This window comes from Rhincodon typus, chromosome 27, assembly GCF_021869965.1.
Source record: "Rhincodon typus isolate 14 chromosome 27, sRhiTyp1.1, whole genome shotgun sequence".
In the NCBI taxonomy this organism is placed as follows: domain Eukaryota; kingdom Metazoa; phylum Chordata; class Chondrichthyes; order Orectolobiformes; family Rhincodontidae; genus Rhincodon; species Rhincodon typus.
In genome coordinates, this window is record NC_063358.1 from 20,768,529 (window position 1) to 20,790,726 (window position 22,198).

Below are 22,198 nucleotides of genomic sequence, written 5' to 3' on the forward strand. Positions count from 1 at the left end.
CCATTCAATTAGATCATGGCTGATGTGGCCCCCAACTCTAGTTACTCACTCTTGTTTCCCATAACAGCCTGCCACTCTAAACTTTCTTATTTCATCTTGAAAATGCAATTGAACTGGCACTCACAGCCTTTTGTGGCAGAGAGTGACAATGTTTGTAAATGATGAAATCTTTAAGCCCATACTCCTGAGATAATAGACAGCAGCTAATGCTCTTTAAGGTGTAGATTTAATAGCTGATTTTCATTTGACTTAGCTCACTCCCTACCCCTCCTTCACTTTTGCTAATCTGCATTGTCCTTAACAGGCTTTACATGCAGATTAATCCATTGGAAAACATGGGTGATTTACTGGTGGTGGTTAATAGATGAAAAATGTCAGTAGTGACTGGAAAAAAAACAGTTGCGTGTCAAAGAACTTTTGGATATATTAAAAAAAGGGCTGGTTTTCCCCAGTAAATAAAATTGGTGAGAAAGGGGAGAATGTAACTTGGAGTTTGTGTCGAACTATGAAATGCAAATAAACAGTTGCGGAAGATAGCTTGACTCCAGATTTAATAAATGGATGATTTACAATTTAACAGAGTTCCAGTTTTCCACTAGCCTTTACTTTATTTAATACTTCTTTACTTAACACCAACATGTCTCTTTTTGTAGATTCCCCCACCAGAGGACATAATTTCTCTGAATCTACCCTAATGGATCCCTGATTGTTTCATACACCTTGATTAGACCATCCTTCAACCATAGCTACTTGCTGAAATTAATAAAATAGGACCTAAGGTTGGAGAACCTCAGCTATACCTTGAGTCTCCAGTTTCTGGTATATGCATAATGTGCTCACCATTATGAGTTGTACATGCTTTGGCTGGTTCCTCCTGGAGGATAGGTAATCAAGGGACATGCAGCAAGAGTTAGTAGCTAAAGACACAAAAAGTAAGAATAGGGGTAGGCAACTCAGCAAGATTGCTCCACCATTTAATATGATCAGTGCTGATCTCATCTTGGCCTAAACTCCATTTTCCTACCCATTCCCGTAACCTCTTGACATGTTACTATTTAAAAATCAGTCTATCTCGTCCTTAAATTTATTCAGTGTCCTGGTGTCCACTATACTCTGGGGCAGTGAATTCCACAGATTCATTATCCTTTGCTTCCTCATCTCTGTTTTAAATCTGCCTTAGTCCAAAACAATGACACCTCATTCTAGATTGCTTCATTAAGGGAATCATCTGCCATTTTGCCAATCCCCATTAATGTCTTATATACCTCAATTAGACCTCCTCTTGTTCTTTAACCTCTGGTGAGGAGGCTTAAACTGCTTAATGTTTCAGAGTAACTGGAGTGTATACACCAGCCATGGTCTAACTGAATGATGAGGCAGCCTGGAGGTACTGATCGGCTTATACTCCTGTTTCCTGTTCCTCTGATGCTGTTTGGCCTGCTGTGTTCATCCAGCTCTACACCTTGTTATTTCAGATTCTCCAGCATCTGCAGTTCCTACTATCTCTGGGCTGATAGCCTCCCTGGCTGTAGCCCACAGGTAAGCTCTCAGGGAGCATGGGAACAGAGTGATGCTGCTGGGGGTGTACTGACTGTACTTCATCTGAAATTGGGCCTTGACTAAATTTGTAAGCTTAGATTTCTAATGCAAATTGGTTGCTTTACTAAGAACATAGCTGTAGAATGTCATTCATCATTCAATGGGCAAAACAATGCCAGATATTTTAATGGGTAAACGCAACAAGAAGATCCCTGAATTAGTTCCTTCCATTAGCTTGTAGGTCATCATCCATAACCCTAACCCTAATGCATCAAATGGAGGAAATTAACAATGGCTGATGTTCCACGACCAATTTCCTGCTACTGCTGTCCAAAACAATCCAGGTAAGGACAGAGTTGAGTCAATGTTTTGACATGAGGTCCCCGAGACAGGCAGTCAGCATCAATTAGAGGAGCTGGAAAATTGAGGATGCAGAAGCAGAAGGTGGACATTTGTGGGACTTAAGCGTCAGCAGTGAGATTAAAGGGAATAGAAAGAGCAGAGACATCCCAGAAGCAGACAGAGTGACAGTGATCTGTGTGAGACTCGGTAGCAAGGACAGTGAGGTTAAGGGGGCTGTGAGTGCAGAGAGAAAAGAGACTAAACTGCTTCAAAAGAATCAGAACGTGACATTGTAGGAAAGTGGTAAGTAATTGTTGGTATTTCACTCTGGTGTCTTCTGACTAGATATTATTTAAGTTAAGACCATAATTATAGCTTAAATGCTTTACATAGATAATTCAGATTTTAGAACTGCAAAACTAAATTTCTTCATCTGATAGAAAATGCGTTATGGTTGTTTATGCGATGTAAACAATAGTAAGATTTTTCTGGTCTATACTTAAATAGGCATCAGGGTAAAATAAAAGCAAAGATCCATATTCTATTCAATTAAAATTTGTCTGAGAAGCTCAGGCCTGTGATTTGCACATTCTTCATTATTTGGTAAATCCTCAATGTTCCTGGAAATCTGGGTGTGACCCTGTACAAGAGGTGCCTCCGAGCTCCAGGTTTTCGAGCTTATACTTCTGTTGGGGATCACCTGTGCACTCATGAGACAGAGAGGGTGGTAGTAAGTGGATAGGTTCGAGAATCTCTGATGATATAATGATTCTGGGTGAAGATATGGCACAGATGCCTTACCAAATGGAGATTTATTAGCCACTCCCAGAAGGAAACATAGGAGATGTGAGGAGCAGTGTCCTGATCAGTAAAAGGAACATCTCAGAAAACCTAATGGACAGGACACACTGAACTGCCTTCTCTGTTTTCCCTCCACTCATATCATCAATGTTTTTGTATGTGTGTGTAGAGGAAGTTTTATAAGTGGGTTAGAGTTTTGACTAGTGGAGTAATATGTTGATAGTTCATAATTGTTTACCTGTAATTAGATCTTTTCGTTTTGTAATAAATAGTAACTTCCATTAAGCACAGACACCTAGTCCATGCCTTATGTCAACCTGAATCTAAAAGACAGGTAAATTTGGGAATGCTGCACATTTATTTTAAAAAACTTTAGCATTTTGTTACAACTCCGGGAATATCGGGGCATGATTTTCAGTGCACTATCCCAGTGAGGTGCGACAGTAAACAGGTACTCTTGTGGCATTAGACAGGACTCCACGATAGTCCTGGTGGCTCGGTGTTTAGCACTGTGGGAGGAAACCAGAGCGCCCGGTGGAAATCCACACAGACAAGGGAAGAATGTGCAAACTCCGTGCAGACAGTCATTCAAGGCTGGAATCAAACTCGGGTCCCTGACACTGTGAGGCAGGAATGGTAGCCTGCAGGTAAGGTGGATTGGCTATGCTAAATTGTCCATAGTGTTCAGGGATGTGCGGGCTAAATGGATTGTCCAATGACAAATGTGGGGTTATGAGTGTGAGCTGGTGGGGGGTTCTGGGAGGAATGCTCTTTGGATGGTTGGTGCAGACTTGATGAGCCAAATGGCCACTATCTGCACTGTAGGGACTCTATGATTCTATGATGGTATGTTGGCTACCAGGTGCCAGGGCTACAGGGCAATCTGAACGGGGTGGGTGAACAGCCAGAGGTAGTAATCCATATTGGAACCAATGACATAAGAAGAAAGAGAAATAATGTCCTACAATCAGACCTTAGTGAATTAGGTAAAAAAATTGGAAAGAAGGACTTGAAAGGTAGTAACCTCTGGATTACTCCTGGTGCTGCACAGTAGTTAGTGTAAGAATGGAAGGACAGAGCAGATGAATGCATGGCTGAAGACATGACATCGAACTCAGTATTTTCAAGCATTGAGACTATTTCTGAGGGAAGTGGAAACTGTACAACTCAGGTGGGTTACACCTGAACAGGAATGCTGCCAACATCCTCGCAGGGATATTAACTAATGCTGTTCGAGCAGATTGTAAACTGGATTGGCAGGGGAATGGGATCCTGACAAACAGTTCAGAGGGGAGAGAAGCTGTTATAGAATTAGAAGTTAAAAGGCGAGTGAGTGTAGCAGAGAAATATCGGTTAAGTACAAAAGAAGTGAATTTAGCAAGGCTAGATGGAATATGTTTTAATACAGAAAGCACCAGGAATAAGACAGACAAGCTGCTGGCATAGATAGGAACTTGGGAGGATGATATCATAGTTACGATTGAGGCTTGGCTGAAAGATGGATGGATTGGCAGCTCAGATTATAGAATATTCAGACAGGATAAAGAGGGAGATAGAAGAGTACAGGATGTTGTGTTATTGCTCAAGGAGTCAATTATCCCAGGGAGGGAGGATAATATCTTAGAAGCATCATCAAATGAGACCATACAGGTAGAAGTAGAAAACACAAAAGAGGGAAACACATTGATGGGTGGTCGGTATAGGTCTCCAAACTGTCAGGAAGAGACAGAGGATCAAATCTGTACTTAAATTTCAGAGAAGTATAAGAATGATAAGACAGCCAAGATAGGGATATTAACAATCCAAATATTAACTGAGACAGTTTTAATATGCTAAGTAGGGAGGGATCAAAATTCTTAAATTGCATCCAGGAGATTACATCAGTCTAACCCAGTGGTGGGGAGGTAATTAGAAAGAATTCTGAGGAACAGAATAGATCTGCACCCAGATAGCTACAAATTAATCAAGAATAGTCAGCATGGCATTGTGGAGGGAATACCATGTTTGACAAGTTTGATCAAATTTTTTGAGAAAGTAACCAGGGAGTGTTGATGGGACTAATGCATTGGATATTGCCTACATGGGCTTGAGCAAAGGTTTTGTTAAGGTCCCTTATGACAGACTAGTCAAGAAAGAAAGAGGTTATGTGATCCAAGGTAAAGAGACACATTGGATCTAAAATTGGCTGAGAAGCAGAAAATGGATGATAGTGGTAGATCGATGTTTCTGTGACCGGGGCTGTTTTAAGTGGGGTTCTGCAAGGCTTGCTGATGGTCCTTGCTATCTTTGATGCACATTAATGCTTTGGACTTCATTGTAGAGGGTATGATCAAAAGTTCACAGATGACACACAAATTGGTCAGATTGTAAATAGTAAGAACAGGCATAAACTGCAGGAGGATAGCAACAGACTGTTCAGGTTGGCAGATCAGTGGCAAATGAAATTCAACCCAGAAAAATGTGAGATAAAGCACTTGGAGATGGCTAACAAAGCAAGGGACTATGTTATGAATATTAGGAAAGTTCCCTGGAGCGTGCTGAAGGTTAGAGTTACTTTAGTGTGCATATCCACAGATCCCTGAAAGTAACAGGGCTGGCAGATAAGCTGGTTAAGAAGGCAAGTATTCGAGTCATCGAGTACAAGAGCAGGAGGTTTATGGTGGAATTGTATAAAACATTGGTTAGGCCACAACTGGGACACTGCATGTAATTCTGGTCACCACGTTATAGGAAGGATGTGTTTGCACTTGAGTTGGTGTAGACGAGATTTGTCAGAAAGTTGAATGGGCTGGCGGTCTAGGAATGAGAAAATATTGAATTTGCTGGGGTTGTTTTCCTTGGATCAATGAATGTTGAATGGGGACCTGATAGTGGAGTAAACAGTTATGAGCTGTGTAGATGGGGTGGAAAGGAAAGCATTTTTCCATTGGTGGAGGGGTAGTTTTCCATTCTTGGGGGTGTAGATTTAAGGTAAGAAGTGAATGGCAAAGAGTAGAGTTGAATAGAGCATTTTTTACCCAGATGGTGGTGGGAATCTGGAAATCATTATCTGAAGGGTGGTTGAGTCAGAAACTCTCTTAATAGGTAAATAGTATTTAGATATTCACTTGTGGAGCCAGTGCTTCCAGGGTTATGGAATAAGAGCTGAAAAATGGGATTAGTGCAGTCAGATCTTTGTTGACTAGCCAACAAATGATAGGCCAAATAGTAGCCTCCTTTTGCTCTGCAAATGTCTATGATTCATTCAATCTGCCAACAATTAGTCTCTGAACTTAGGTGTTGGGTCACTTCAGTGACATATCGAATGACCATTGGTGCCCATGAAATCATTCCTCAAAATTAATCCAAAGCAATGAGGTGAAAACCCAGGAAAGTTAATTGGAAAGAATGCTAGTCTGCAGGTAACGTTATTATCCATAAACTTACGAGTACCAATATTTGTTATTATTACCTACAGAGAAATTGGATCAGGACAACGTTAGATATAAGAAAGCATTGACATACCACACGGGGAGAACTTAGAACAGACTTCTTTTGCCCTTCTAATTTTTTCAATTAAATGCAATTAATATCTCCGTTAAAAAAACTCCCAAATGCAGCTTTTTCCTTCACTCTATTTGCTTACCTGAAACAAAAACTTCAGAAGCCATTTATTAGCAGTGAAGCATGTCACCTCCAGGATGGCCATCAGGAGTAATTGTATAGGACTGGTATTTCCCAGTATTGCTCCTATTGAGACCAGTGCAGACACTGCACTCAGGTCTGCATGGATTACACTAGAAATAACAATAAGTTCAATTAGCCATGATAAGCGATCATGAAAATGAACCAAATGAAAATAGATGCATACCAAGACAACATGAATTGTAACAATGTCTTTTCAGATACATCTGTAGAAACTAAAAGTTGTATTTATGTAGCGAGTGATATAATATTGCAGCTTTAACCATCTGTTTCATTTAAAGCAGCAATATTCAGTGTATCAGTGCAAATACTGGCAAATGAATCAGATCCTCATATCATACCGAGTGTGCTAAAGCAAAATGGTATGAGACTTCCTTATCACTTCCAGATTAAATATTGCTGAAAAAAGACACATTTTGTTAAACTTTTCATCGTACACTCATCTGGACATTTCTCAAGAATACCAATTCAAGGGGAAACCCGACATTTATATTGCATGAGCGGTAAGAGTGTTGACATAGAGAATGTACCCCTTAATGCTGATTTAACAGTTCACTACCAGGACTGGTTTAAATTTTAAGACAGCAGATTAACTCTGACTCTAATTGGTCAGTGCATTGCCCTGAGAAATGAACCAGCAAATGAATGTCACCAAATTTGTGGAGTTGAAACAGGCACAGTGCAAGTACATGTTCTTAATGTCTGGAATGAATCAATGAGTGGACAGTCTCCTGTCATGCCTCCTCTTATGGTATTCTTGTGAAATGTCCTGCTAGAATGTAAGATGAGAAGTATTGACAAACTGTGTATTATCTTCTGCAATACTCAAGTTCTGTACTTCTAAACAACTACTTCTAATTTGTAAAATCCAAGATTCTGGCAGAGTAGGGCTCCTCACCAGAGCTCATCTGCTCTGATCACTTTTCTTTATCTTCTTTCTTTTTCTGTCTTGTTTTCCCACATTTCTCTCTCTTTCTTTTGGTTCTCTGGTTGTTTGGAGCTCAGACATAAAGGTGGCGGCGGCTGGGGGTCTTTGATGATTGGCTGTGAGGCAGCTGGTTGTGGTCAGCGGCATCACAGCTTCATTGATGTCCAGAGGAGTGCCGGACCGGGACTCTGCAGCAAGGCATCTGAAGCTGGAGTGTAGCAGCAGCTGGGGCTCAGCGGGGGCCCAAATGGCAGCAGCGGCCGGTGGCAAAGAATGGCAGCGGTCAGCAACGAAAGGTGGCAGCAGCGGAAGTCAGTTATGAAGGATCACAGCAGCAGCAAGGCAGCAGTTGTGGTCAAAGTCTTGTGAGCGGTGGCGAGGTCTGGCGTGCCTGATGGAGGTCAGCAGCAGGGGCTGCTGGTGAGCACTGGTGGGTCTTGGCCCAGCACGGGTGAAAGCATGTCCAGAGCAGGGAAGAGCAAGGCCTCTTGGGGAAAGCCCAGCTTGGAGTGTCTGCAGGCCCACGGCTTAAGTAACGACTGTAATGTTTGACTTTTTAACTTTATTTCTTTATTTTCCCACCTTTTTACTAAGAAAAATGTAGTGCTGAACTTTCTAACTTATTTATTTTTCTATTTCTGTAACTAACATTTTGTACCTACGTAATTTGTACCACAATGACATGTGTGGCAGCATTGTACACTTTTCACTTTACTTTGTACCCCGTAATTGAGTACATGTGACAATAAAACCTAAACCTAAAGCTAAATGTAAATTTAGCTGCGGTAAAATTCCACTCTAGTATTTTGCTGCATTTCCAATGTTCTTAGATTGCTAATTCTGTCTTAAACTAACTATATCCACAACCAACTGAGATTGTTTACACTTCTGAGCAATCCTGTTTTTTGATGAATAATATGGTGAATTTACTTCTTCACAGAACAGTTTTCAGAAGCAAATTGATTTGAAACTAAAGAGAAAATCAGGAGAAAAGAAATTCATGATATTCAATATGCAACTTCACAGGTTTAGGAATATGGATAAGAATGAGTCTTCAGTGCACAGCCCATTGGATAGTCTAAAACCAAGGTCTAACATTACTCATAGTTCTCTCTGATTTATGCCAAATTATTTTAAAAAGTGGAAATTAAACTGTAGCCCTTCACTTTACCAGGTAGTATTCTGCTGCCTCTCTTGCAATGATCAGGCAAGAACTGTATGGGCACAGCACCTCAAAGCTATACCTCTCTGGCAAGTATAATCAGCTTTACCGAGTGCATCGTTTGGATTCTGTACAACTTCACTTTTAAATTCTCTGCATGGATTTCCAACTCTGATTAAATATTGCCTTTTTGTTTAAAACTCTACCAATTAAATGTATTCCCACTTAGATGGCTTCAAAGCAAACTTGAGACTTTTCCAACTACAAAGTATTCTCTTGCATTGGACAGATTTGTCAAATATTTCTGGTGGACATCAATGTTACAGATTCACTTTTTTAAAAATTATTTTATTCATTTGTGAGATGTGGGTAACAATAGCTGTCCATCCCTAGCTGCCCTTGAGAAGATGGTGGTGAGCTGCCTTCTTGAACCATTGCAGACCACCTGCTGTGGGTTGACCCCACAATGCCATGAGGGGGGTGGAATTCCAGGATTTTGATCCAGCGGCACTAAAAGACAACTGATATTCTTCCAATTCAGGATAGTGAGTGGCTTGGAGGGGAACTTGCAAAGTTTGGTGTTCCCATGTGTCTGCTACCCTTGTTCTTCTGTGGTAGGGTTCATGGGTTTAGGAGGTACTGTCTAAGGAGCTTTGATGAGTTTCTGTACTGCATCTTGTAGATGCTATACACTGCTGCCACTGAGCATTGGTGTTGGAGAGAGTTACTGTTTCTAGATGTGGTGCCATTCAAGCAGGCTGCTTTGTTCTGAATGGTAACCAGCTTCTTAACTGTTGCTGGAGATGCACTTATCCAGGCAAGTGGAGAGTATTCCATCACACTCCTCACTTATGCCTTGCAGATAGTGGATAGGATCTGGGGAGTCAAGAGGTAAATTACTCACTGCAGAATTCTTAGCCTCTGACCTTCTTTAGTAGCCACAGTATTTATATGGCAGGTCCAGTTCAGTTTGTGGTTCTTGGTAACCCCCAGGATGTTGATAGTAGGGGATTCAGTGATGGGTATGTCATTGAATGCCAAGGACCAATGGTTAGATTCTCTTTTGCTGGAGATAATATTCAGCTGGCACTTGTGTGGCATAAATGTTACTTACTACTTGTCAGCCCAAACCTGGACAACATCCAGGTCTTGCTCCATTTGAACATGGATAGCATCAGTATCTGAGGAGTATGGGTCTAGAATTAGCAGGAGTACAGATAGCAACGAACTCCAAGGGATGCTGTAACTTCTCAGAATTTCTGACACTAACATGGAAATGTTTACGTTTACACATAATTTTCAAGAAATATTTCATGTCATAGCTTTGTACATGCAGATTTCTCAATGGCAACTTCTTAGCACAATTTCTTTTTGTTTTTGCATCCATACAAATTTTTATTTTCATCTTTTGTTCTTCTTTGCTTAAGCATTACTTCCTTACCAAAATTTAGTAAACGATGTGCTGCTACACATCATATTTGCCCATATTACAATGAACTGTCCACTATAAAATATACATGAGCAACGCGAGTAGATTCATCTCTGTTTTTCTTTCCTTGCTTATGGTAAATGTCTTTACTCTATTCTTCTAGGTATAAGCACTTACGACCACAACGGAGGGCAAAACCACATTGCACAACTGTGCAGTACAACATGTTAGTACAACATAATACTAAGTTATATAAGTCATTATATAGTCAATCATTAAGACTCTTTGTTTGAACCCAGCTACTATAACATAATGATAAATGGAATCAGCTTTTATCAAATGCAGCGTATATGAAGAAGGTTTGGGACAGGTGCTTACTCAATGTTGAAGGTCTTCACAGATCAGAGAAGAATTGACAAAGCCAAGGCTAATGAGTAAATATAACAAGGTGTAGAGCTGGATGAACACAGCAGGCCAAGCAGCATCAGAGGAGCAGGAAAGCTGACGTTTCGGGAATGAGTAAAGTCAAGTTTTGTGAGTTTCACTATGCAGTTGTAAGCTTAATTCATGCCCTGATTCTCAGTCTTGTTTAATAACCTAAAGGAAGTGGACTTGGGAAGTTATATGAATCAATTATTAGGAATGTAATATTAATGCATGTAATGTGAATGCACTATCAGTAAATTAAATGATTGTCTGCTATAACACACTTTGAAATTGGCTAAAATTTAACAACAAAGCATCTTAACTGAGGCAAAATAAATGTAGTGGCTGGTAGTTTTGGAACTTGATTTAAAAATGCATTTGTTGAAATTATAGGTTATTGTTGTTTGGAATTTCCTATGGAGAGTGAAGGAACTACTTTCACCATTCACTGCATGTTGCCAAAGTGTTTCTGCAGGTTTATCCTCAGGGATTTGGAGTTTTTAAATGCTTGATCTAATATAATGTAACCTCCAAAGATGTTAGTGAGTAAGGCACACAGCAGAGAAACTTGTCAATCAGTAATGTAGAAAAATCCTCCAAAGATATAAAGACTACAAAACAGGAAATATAAATTAAGTTTAAATCCTTTCACAAGCTAGGAAGTAAAGATTGTGATATGTACTGAGATTAAGAGAAAAATACAAATGATGAAAATGGGAATTTTTTAAAAACAGTTATGGATTTTTCCAAACATCTCTGGCATTAATTTTCGCCTGAGGAAATGAAACTCCAAGATGGTAACACTGAGCTGAATTTTACTATAACTTCAGGGAATTTCATATGTTTCTCTCCATGAGCTCTAGCAAGTTTTCTCTCACAATTTTATGCTGCCCACTAAGATAGTTCCATTCCTGTGCCATCTTACACTCACCAGTGGCAGAACTCCTCAACACCTCCAGGACCCTTCTGTGATTTTGCCACTGGCACCATATTTAAAGCCCAGATGTGTACCAGGTAAATCACTGCCAGTTTTTGCAAATAGTCCTTCACAGTAAATGTAATGGGAGGGAAATGAAAAGCAAAAGTTTCTGTGGGCAAAAAGGTGGCATGATTGGCACCTCATTGGAAATAGAAACTCACGTTCTTACATGTGTTGCAACTTTACATCTTATCTGCCTGATCGACTGTCATTGTAACAGCAGCTACAAGAATCAAGTTATACAGGGTACACGTCCTTAGTGCTATACCCTGTTAGAAACCTGTCAAAGAGAGTGTTACTCTTTCCCTATTGTCCAGAGTAGCATAACATCTTGCTATGGCTCAGGCCTGACTGTGAGCCGCTCCCCGAACAGTAATGATCTGGAATCTCTGACTTTACTAGATCCAACCATCCACTGACCATACCAAGTCACTGAACTGATGACAAACAATGTCCTTGATTTCCTTTGCTGGTACTCATTGACTGATCACAGACCGCCTTGACCTGGCTGAGGACTCCCCCTTTTAGACTTTGAGACACGACTACTAGGTTGAGCATATTCAGTGTGTTTACCGTATAAGCTGCTGATATATGTTGCAGGTGTAACATTGATATATCATTATCATAAAGCAACATGTCTGCTCCCCAGATGGATCACTGTTGACGAGGTTAACAAGCTGCCTGGCTTTGTGTCTGTAATAAGAGGGAAAGCAAGATGAAGTATGGCGCAGTATTGTGCAGAAAGGCAAAGCAGGAATGCTGAGAGCATCCGAGTAGAGATAGAGTGAAAGAGTGCTAAGAGAGCAAGCAAGAAGTCTGAGGTGCCAACTTCTCTAATTCATGAGACACATTATTGTGCCTGGATGCGGATCAGCCTGATAGCAGCATTACAATGTAGGTGTTGGTGCACTTCAAAATGCAACATTGAAGTGGATAACTGTATTCTGAGTCAGAGGTGTGCCTTGCTGATGTAGTGAGGCTCTTGTGTGTCTGTTGTCTACTACCCTGAACAGATGGTACCGGCAATTGCTACCCAAGAAACATGGTCTGAGATGTTGGGCAATGCTGGACAAGGTGGAGGCCCAGGGGAGCATGCAATGAGCTGGAGCTGCTAAGTACCAATTCTGACTTTCATGTCAGGAATTGTTGGCATTTAGTTGCTCTCTGCCGAGTGGAGCAAACCACATATATAGGTGAAAATGCGATGTTAATGCATGTGAATGAGTCTTTGTCACTTACAAACAAGATTCTTGACTCATAATTCAAACATTGGGTGGAAAATCAGACTTCGTTTTTCTACGTTGAGAATCTCATTTTTCCCAACTGGCACACCTTTGCTCACATTATTCAGGGGCTGGGAAAATTCAGCCCATAAATGTTTCAAGACCAGAGAGGCTGTCCAACAGACTTTACAAAACCATGGACAATTTGTCTCAATTCCCATCACTAGTGTATAGATTCTATTGGTAAAAGACTGAAAACTCAGAGCCTCTAGAGATGCAGAATATTTCTGATATTCTGCTTAATCATATTTAATACCAGATTTCTGTGTTTAGCTGAGCACATACAGTTGTCACAAATTGCTGTCTGCAATATCCTGGAATAATGGTAAGCACAGATACCATTGTTGCTAATAAACAAGCTAAATTGACATGTAAGTACACTATTTTTTAAATTATAAACATGTTAAAAAGTGACAATAATATATTTATCCTCCTTCATCAAACTGAACACAATTCACCATGGTTCAGCAACTTCTCTGCAGTGTACTGGGAATTATACTAAAGAAACCTGTAGGAAGAGGAATTATCTAAGACATTATAATAGGAATCTTACTACATGTTAGCCTCTGTTGATCCAGCGTATGAGTCTGTTCAAAATCTGCAATCATAAATAATCTCATTGAAACTTCCATCTATCAAGTATCAAGTGAAAATTAAAATTAAAATACAATACTGGAAATCTGAAATAAAAACAAAGTGCTGGAGAAATGCTGCACGTCTGGCAGCATATGACAACATTAATGTTTCAAATCTGATATGACTCCACTTCAGAGTGACAATAGTTAAATTTGATTTTTGCTCCACAGATGCTGCCGGAACTTCCAAATGCTTTCTATTTTTACAAGTAAACATTTCCGGTCCAACAGGAGGTACCAATCTAGTTGGTCCTGTTGAGCATAAATATAGGTGATCTCCAAGGAAAACAAAGGCCTGACCAAAGGAAGCTCAAGCCTGCTCTACAAGAACTCTCCAAAATGGCTGTATTCTCATATAATCCTATTACAGGTAGAATTATCCACTATTCCAATTCAATTTACTTTAGGCAATAGGTGAAATTAAACAAAAAAACATAAAATATAGATTTACTGAAAGTGTTCACATTCTGAACAATGGATTAGTTTAAGGTCTGTTATAATAATAAGCTAAAAAAAGCTTTTACCTGGTCATGTTTATTCGTATCTTTGAGTTCTCAAATTCAAAGAGCAAACCTTCTAGGATTGTGGCCCACTGAAGTGCAAAGGCTGCAAGAAGCATGTTAAAAGCAATGCCACTCCGCCCGTATCTCTTGAGGAACGTAACCATGAAGCCAAAGCCAAGAAAGACCATTGTATTGACATCTTGAAATGCTGTTGTATAAAAAAAAATGAAAATGCAGCACTTTGAGATTTTCCAAGGTCATCATTGTCTTGTATGAGTGCAGGTTCTTTCTCTCCGTGTCTGTGTTTGTGTGTCTGTGTGTGTGTCTGTCTGTCTGAACCAAAATTTACTTTCATATCTATGTTATACAATTCTGAAGTTTCACCATAACTGAATCTTGATGGACTGGGAGTCTTGTCATTCAATTAGGGACACAACAAAAGACCCACATTGCCTCTTCCAGGGAAGACTCACCATATCTAACACCAATAATCGGTGAGGTCACTGGCCAGCCTTTGCCTGGATTTAATACTCTAGGATCAGTGATCGTGCCTAGCAAAGGCTGTCAGTTTATCAAAGGGTTGCTGTTGGTAGGCCACCCAGAATCAAAGAGGATTAATGAGTAGGAAAAGTGACTTCTGCAAGTGGGTCATAAAAGGAGTGGCCTTTGTCCAAACCTTCAATTCCCTCACTAGCTGACAAGCTGTTCTCACAGTTTCACACTGGCTCATGCACACTACACGGCAGGCAAGACTGACTACACCTTGGTGGATCCCAACATTCAGCAGATGCCCTAAATTGGTCTCTTGAGGATCTCTATTGAAGGTGAGCTTGGAAGTTGACCATGCACCTTCCCATGGCAAACTTAATACCATTGGAGATAAGATGGTGATGAGGTTTATGTTTGTTGCTCCTGCCTCCAAGCTCAGCACCTCCAGGAGAGAGGAATCTGCCTAAAGTCTGTAGCAGTTAATGCTGAATCCTGGTTTCATTGTGAATTGAACATGCTCTAAGTACCAATGTTAATTGCTGCAATGGCAAATAACTTGTGTTCTTAATCCTCCACAAACCTATGGATCAGGTGGACATTGAAGATCTCAATGTCAGTATTTAAAGTAGAGAAGATAGTTCTCCCAAAGCCCTGGCTAACACTTTCCTACTCAACCAATACCACCTCATACTCATTCAACACATTGTTGGATTTTGCTTGTGTAAATTGGCTATCCTGTTTGCCTGACTATGAACTGCTCAGAAATGCTTCCAAACTTGACTTGGTGACGTGTAACTATGAATCTTTCACAATATTAATGCATAATGATGTAAATATCAACTATATAGCTGAAAACTATTTCATGATTTCTAATTCTTCCTGTGCCGTTTTAATTTCCATTTCTAATACTTCCTCTTAAAATATCAAAATATAACTAATTAAAATACCAAAATGACTTTAAAAAAGAAGCAGTTGTGGATTTCTCTTATCAGAACTTCCAGAATTTCACGCCCAATTATTTTGACGCTAGACCTAATGGTTTGCTTTTATCATATCTTGGAAGTTGTTGCTGTGCGCTACTGATCTTTATAGTCTCGCCCAAACATGTTGCGTCAGAAGTCAGAACACAATGTTCAAGCATCTCCATTTATATCCTAGATTTCAGACATTTTCATTTCCATGCCTTACTTTTGCTGTTTTCAGCCACCAGTAACATTAGATAAACATGCATATTGCTTAAAACAGGATGCAATATAATTTTAAAATCGTGAGGTGCACAGCCAAGCTAGCTTACAACCTGATGACATTACATTTTGGTTTGGAGATGATTTAATTATTTTTATAATGCTTAAGCATTTTAAAACCTCTTTGGATTCCTATGATTTTGTTCTAATTGTCTTTTAAATATAACTGGGAGAAAATCCATATCCCATAGTGATCTGGCTTGCTATTCATATGTTGCCTTATAGAACATCCCATAAAATATGTATTTTAACTTAAATTACAGGGAAATACAAGTCATTTACAAGTCATTTAAACTATATGGGGTTGGCTCCTGTATGTTAATCTATAGCAATTAACATTTGTCTTCCAGTTTATAAATAATTTCAGTCACCGGAGATCATATTCAATCTAATTAATTATATACACACTGTAGTTTTCTCTGACTATACGAAAGATAATTAAATAATTAACGTAAGGAAACTGCCCAAGGACTCTACAGACATATTGCTTTAATTCATTGGATATTTCTGTCCGAGTGCAATTTCCCTTCTGTAACAATGTTATGAATTAAGAAATTGTGCTAGAATAGGATATAGAACTACTTTTTAATGTTTGGCTCATAAAAAAACATTGTGGTGCTGCAAGAAGTTTTGTTCCAGTGAGTTCTGCCAACTAACAACTATAAGCAAAGTTTTCACTTATAATTCAGAGTATAAACATAAAAAATTCATGATTTTAGCTGTGCATTAGGGAAAGATAGATGTTGGGTTATTCCCCATGGCAAGTAGCAAAAAATTGGAGAGTGAGTCATACATATTCCTACTTAACAAATGTCAGTCAAAGAAGATGTGAAGTGAAAGAGACATACAGGAAAGATAAGAGAACTTTAACAGAAAAGTGAAAAAAATGTGAAAATAGGTGGAAATAAGAAAAGCTAAAAGTTACATTTGACTAACGTTACATAAACATAAGCATCAGGCATCAGCATATTAGTTACTCCAATGAGTGATATTTTCTTTTATGTTCAATTCTGGGATATGGACATCACTGACGGGCCAGCATTTATTGCCCATCTCCAGTTGCCCTTAAGAAGGTGGGGGTGAGCTGCCTTCTTGAACTGTTGTATCCACGTGCTGTAGATTGGCACACAGTGCCCTTAGGGAGGGAATTCCAGGATTTTGACCAAGCAACAGTGAAGGAACAGTGATATATTTCTAAGTCAGGATGGTGAGTGGGTTGGAGGGGAACTTGGAGGTCGTGGTATTCCCATATATCTGCTGCCCTTGTCCTTCTAGATTGAAGTGGTTGTGGGTTTGTAAGGTGCTATCTAATGATCTTTGGTGAATTCTGCAATGCATCTTGTAGATGTTACAGACTGCTGCAACTGGGCATCGGTGGTGGAGGGAGCGGATGCTTGTGGATGTGGTGCCAATCAAGCAAGCTGCTTTATCCTGGATGGTGTCAAGCTTCTTGAGTGTTGCTGGGACTGCACTCATCCAGGCAAGTAGGGAGTATTCCATCACATTCCTGACTTATGCCTTGTGGACAGTCTTTGGTATGACGTGACGTGAGTCACTCATTGTAGTATTCCTAACCTCTGACCTGCTCTTGTAGCCACTGTGTTTTTGTGGCAAGGCCAGTTGAGTTTCTGGGCAATAGTAACCCTAACTATGGTGATAATGGGAGATTCATTGATGGTAACACCATTTAATGTCAAGCAGTGGTGGTTAGATTATCTCTTATTAGAGATGGTCATAGCCTGGTATTTATGTGGCATGAAAGGTACTTGTCACTTGTCAGCTCAAGCCTGGATATTATCCAGAACTTGTCACATTTAAATATGGACTGCTTCAGTATCTGAAGAGTTGTGAATGGTGCTGAACGTTGTGCAATCATTGATGAACATCCCCACTTCTGACCTTATGATGGAGGAAGGTCATTGATGAAGCAGCTGAAGATGGTTGAGTCTGGAACACTACACTGAGGAACTCCTGCAGGGATGTCCTGGGGCTGAGGTGTCTGATCTCCAACAACTACAACCATCTTCCTATGTGCCAGATATGACCCCAAGCAGCGGAGAGTTTGACCCCGATACCCAATAATTTAAATTTTGCTAGGTCTCCTTGATGCCACATTCAGTTGAATGCAGTCTTGATGTCAAAGTCTGTCATTTCTTTAACAACAACTTTAAAATTCAGGAAATGTTAGTCTTGATCTCTGTGTTCTCATGTTTTTGCCTTTATTCCAAAACTATAATTTTTCTTCATCAACTAATGAAAATGAAGAAGTGGCCATATGTACAAACTAGGGAGTGACATTTTATACTCACAACTGCTTCTTTTTGTTCTGAGCAACATGTGCTAATTCCTTTGTTACTTCAGATAGTTTTGATGCATGCATCCCAATCTTTACCTCAAAATTTACACTTGTTTTTGACTGCATAGTTTACAATAATTCTACCAATGCACCTTCGGGTATAGGGAACATTTTTGTTACTGAGCTTCACTTAAAGGAGGCTCAATTAAGTGTATTGAAAGCCTGGTAGTGATGGTGGAAGTCTAAGTGCTGTAGAATGTTAGAACTCTTCCTTCTGACATTAAAATCGAAAGCTAACCTAGATAGTGTGGTCGTAGATTTTCTATGTGTGACAGTTATAAAAGTTCCAGCGTGAATGAAGTCTTGTTATTCATAACCATTTTCTATTGGATAGGAATTCACAGCACTAATCATTAAAAAAAACATACATTTAACATTTTAACTGCAAGGAAAATAGTTTAAAGCACACTTACCTGCATATGTGGCAATGTATTTCTTTGGGCTGTATTCATGGTAATCCAAAAATAATACAAATAATACTATGATTATGCACTGTAAAGTCAGAGCCAGCAAAGGAAAGCTAATCCTGATTCTTGGACTCAATTTCTGAGGCATTGTGGTTTTTCTAAAAATTTTAGCAACGTTTTCCTATCAATTAAATGTCAATAAAATGAATAAGTGTAATGTCCTCGTATTTGCCAATTTATTATTACTTGGTCACAAGTGAAAGCTGCTTTTAGATAAGTTCATTGGACACACCTATATCTTCAAGGGGCTGTTACTTAATCTGATGCAAAGTTATGAAAAAACATTGAACAAATTAATTAGCAGGCAAAAGATGTTTGCCATCTCCTTTAAGTCCTTAATCAAATTGTACTTAACATTTATCATCTCCTTTAATATCTCTCAATACAAATTTGTATTTAGGATCTTAATCTGCAATTCCATTTGTTATTACATTTTATTGGCTTTGATAATGTCCATTTTCCATGTGGCAATTATGTAGATTCCTGATCACCCACCAGGAACGGATTGAGGTGCTGCCTTCCTGCAGTTCCTTTAATTGATAGAATTATAAAATTTTACAGTACAGAAGGAAGCCATGCAGCCCACCATGTATGCACCGGCTCTCAAAAGAGCCACACATGTGATCCCTTTCTCCATCCTCATTTTGTAGTCCTCTAAATTCATCACTTTCAAATGTATATCCAGCTCTCTTTTGAAACCTCCTACAGAATCGATCTGCAACACCCTCTCAGGCAGCGTATTCCAAATCCTAACAACTCTCTGAGTAAAGAGGTTTCTCCTCATCTTACTCCTAGTTCTTCTGAAAATCTTGAAATTATGACCCCTAGTTACTGACAAAAGAAATAGCGGAATCATAATATCCTGTACACTGTCAAACCTGTTCATAATTTTGAAAACTTCAATACGATCACCTCTTAATATGATCTTCATGTGAACCTCAGAGCCCAACAAGCATTGGACATGATTGTCCTCACATTGAAGAGTTATCCGCACTGACGACAAGCCCAGGAGCAACCCTGGAGAACGAGAAGCATCCAGCTCTGGGAGACCAAGTAAAAGCAAAATACTGTGGAAGCTGGAAATCTAAAACGAACACAGAACCTGGTTGAGGAACTCAACAGTAGTATCTCTGGCAGCATCTATGGAGAAGCAAACAGAGTTAACGTTTCAAAACCGATGCGACTGCTCTTCAGACCGTTAACTGCACGTATGTTGCACTTAGAGGGACATATCTTAACACCACCTCATTCATCACTAGGAAAAGGTCCCATTCGATTAATGATCACATCATCTTTGATCACCATTTCTACTTCCGCAAGGTTTGTGCTCAGTACCCTGGTAACCAACACATTTCTCTGGAGCACTCTCATGTACCTGATGCTTTTGGGAAACTGAATACTTTACAGGGATGGTCACTGGAGTTCAAGGGCTAGCTGCTGTGACCGTGGCTTATGGCATCATGACCGTGGCTGTGCTCCCCATTAACTGATGCAGAGCACAGATTTAATGCCAATCATGCTTTGATCAGGGTTGTGGTGGAGCAGATGATAGGGGCAGCTGAATTGACAGTTGTGTAGCTTGGACCAGTCAAGGGGGGCCCTCCAATATGGTCTGGACCAATATTCCCTCATGGTCATGCAGCTACTCTGAGGATCCATGCATAGAGATTAGTGTGCAGGCACCTTTTACAGCATTCATCACCGATTCTAGAATTTGCTGCCATGCACAGACCATGGAGGTTTGCATTTCAAGGAGAACTTCAACCTCTATTTCTTTTATTTGTGTCTCTTTTGCCTTCTGTGATAAAAGCTTATGCTTGGAATTGTCCAGTTGCTTGTCAGTATGTAATGTTCCCCAACTGAACAATGACCAGCTTTAGGTCTACAGTGGGCATTGGGGAAAGGGTAACATTGATTTAGAAGATGCTTATTTGGGATAGATCTACAGACCGGTAAAGTTTGTGATGTGGTGGTTAAGTAGCAACTAAAGAAATGAAAGAATAAATTTGTACGTGCCAAGGTGTGTCAGCTGTGCCCAGATATGGGCCATGAACAGTATGGTTATGGTGGTTGTGCCATCATATTGCTAGGAAGGTGCAACATTGGATTGTAAACATTTTTCCAGGTGTGCAGCGGCCTTTCAAAGATGGCATGGATGCAAGGGATGCCAGTCTTTCAGCATACATTGGTGAATGGAGAGTTGATCCAGGAACAGTGTGTGGTAAGGGGACACAACGGACACTTTAGGGGGTCACTAGGTAATTAGTGCAGCAAGTTAGATAACATATAGTGAGAGAACTCATTAGGCCTCACATTGAAATATCCTCCAAAAAACTTGACACAACTCAGAATTAGTTAATAAATATAATTCAGCCCATAGGCCGATTTAGTCAATTAGAGACGCTGTGGAAAGTGAAGCTTCTGGTGGGCAGGTATGAGGCCATCTGCCTTAGGGGCTAGGAAAATTAAATCAGAGAACTGTCTAACTGGGGAGAAACTAAGAAATAAAGAGGATCAAAGAGGTTTGGGCATCCAAATTCAAAACTAAATTAAAGCTGGCATCCAGCTACCAAAACCAATTGAAAAGGCTAATGGAATGCTGGTTTCCATCTCAAGTGGATTGAATTATACAGAGCTGGGAGTTATAGTTCAGTTGAATAGAATCTTGGGTATTGTGTCAATTTTTTGGCACAATGCAACAGGAATGATATTTTGTATTGGACGGGATGCAATGCAGATTTATACTGGGGCTTAGGTAGTTAAATTACAATAACAGGTTACATAAATTTGACGTCTACTTCCCTGAATTTAAGACATTGAAGTGCAATCTGGTCAAGGTGTTTATAGTATTAAAATGATTATATTAAGTAGATTTTATTTTTCCATTTGGTGGAGGAATCAAAAATGAGGGAGATACTTGAACTTACAGCCAGGTAATTTAAGACTGAAACAAAAACAGAAATTGCTGGAGAAACTCAGCAGGTCTCACAGCATCTGTGGAGAGAAAGCAGAGTTAGCGTTTCCGTTTTGCTGACCCTTCATCAGAACTCTTTTTTAAATATATATTTATTTATTACTTCAAGACTGAAAGCAGGAAGCACTTTTCACAAAAAAAGGTAGAAATTTGTAATTAAGGCCTTAGTTAACACATGATTGGGCAGAATGTCCAACATCTCATTTGTGTCTTGTTTATTTTCTTCTCAACAGGGAGGGCCCATTTTGTCCCTTTTACTCTTTAATTTATACCCATTATACCTTTCACCACAATTAGCAACTGCTTTGACTTTCACAATGGGCCTCCTCTAAACATCTGCTCCTTTCATTCCTCCTCCGCCTCTGTCAAAATTATATAAAAATAAACACCACTTTCCAACCCATTTCATGAATGAAGAGTCACATCAGACTCAAAACATTGATCGCTCCTCTCTCCACAGATGCTGCCAGACTTGTTGAGTTTCTCCAGCATTTTCTGTGTTTCTTTCAGATTTCTGGTATCAACTGTATCTTGCTGTTATTTAACAGCCCAACATCTCCCCCACCTCTGAGAAAATTGCAGAGGGGGAGTTTCAGAATGCAAGGAGGTAGCAGTCACAGCACCCAAGGCATTTTGCCAACAGCACATGTTTGTAAACCTGTTACTGGGGCCATAAAATTCAATCCCATACTTCAGTACCTCAAACTGCAGATCGAGAAGTTACATCCTAGCATTGGGACCCAAAATAAATTCATTCGCTTTCCAGAAGGACCTTTCACTCGTTTACGAACCAACAGTTTTACTTGAGAATAATTTCCTGTTCAGCTCGGAGCACATAAACTCAATACTTTGATGCATTCACAAGGGAGGGTTTGGAACTGCTTGGCCTCACAGTGGTGGAATCCTGTTTCTTTAAAACTAAGTGTGGAGCCAGGATTAGAAACAGGAGATGTATCT

At 39.7% G+C, this 22,198-nt stretch overlaps 1 protein-coding gene across 1 annotated transcript; it reads right to left on the bottom strand.

Moving 5' to 3' along the window:
* Nucleotides 1–4,925: 4,925 nt before the first annotated feature.
* LOC125486250 (ammonium transporter Rh type B-like) lies at nucleotides 4,926–18,467 on the bottom strand. The gene is made up of 4 exons (XM_048612945.1): nucleotides 18,214–18,467; nucleotides 13,733–13,919; nucleotides 6,308–6,458; nucleotides 4,926–5,072 (listed from the first exon to the last, which is right to left on the bottom strand). The coding sequence occupies exons 1-4, from the start codon at nucleotides 18,353–18,355 to the stop codon at nucleotides 4,926–4,928; spliced, it is 627 nt and encodes a 208-aa protein (XP_048468902.1). The 5' UTR covers nucleotides 18,356–18,467.
* Between the last annotated feature and the right edge of the window lie 3,731 nt (nucleotides 18,468–22,198).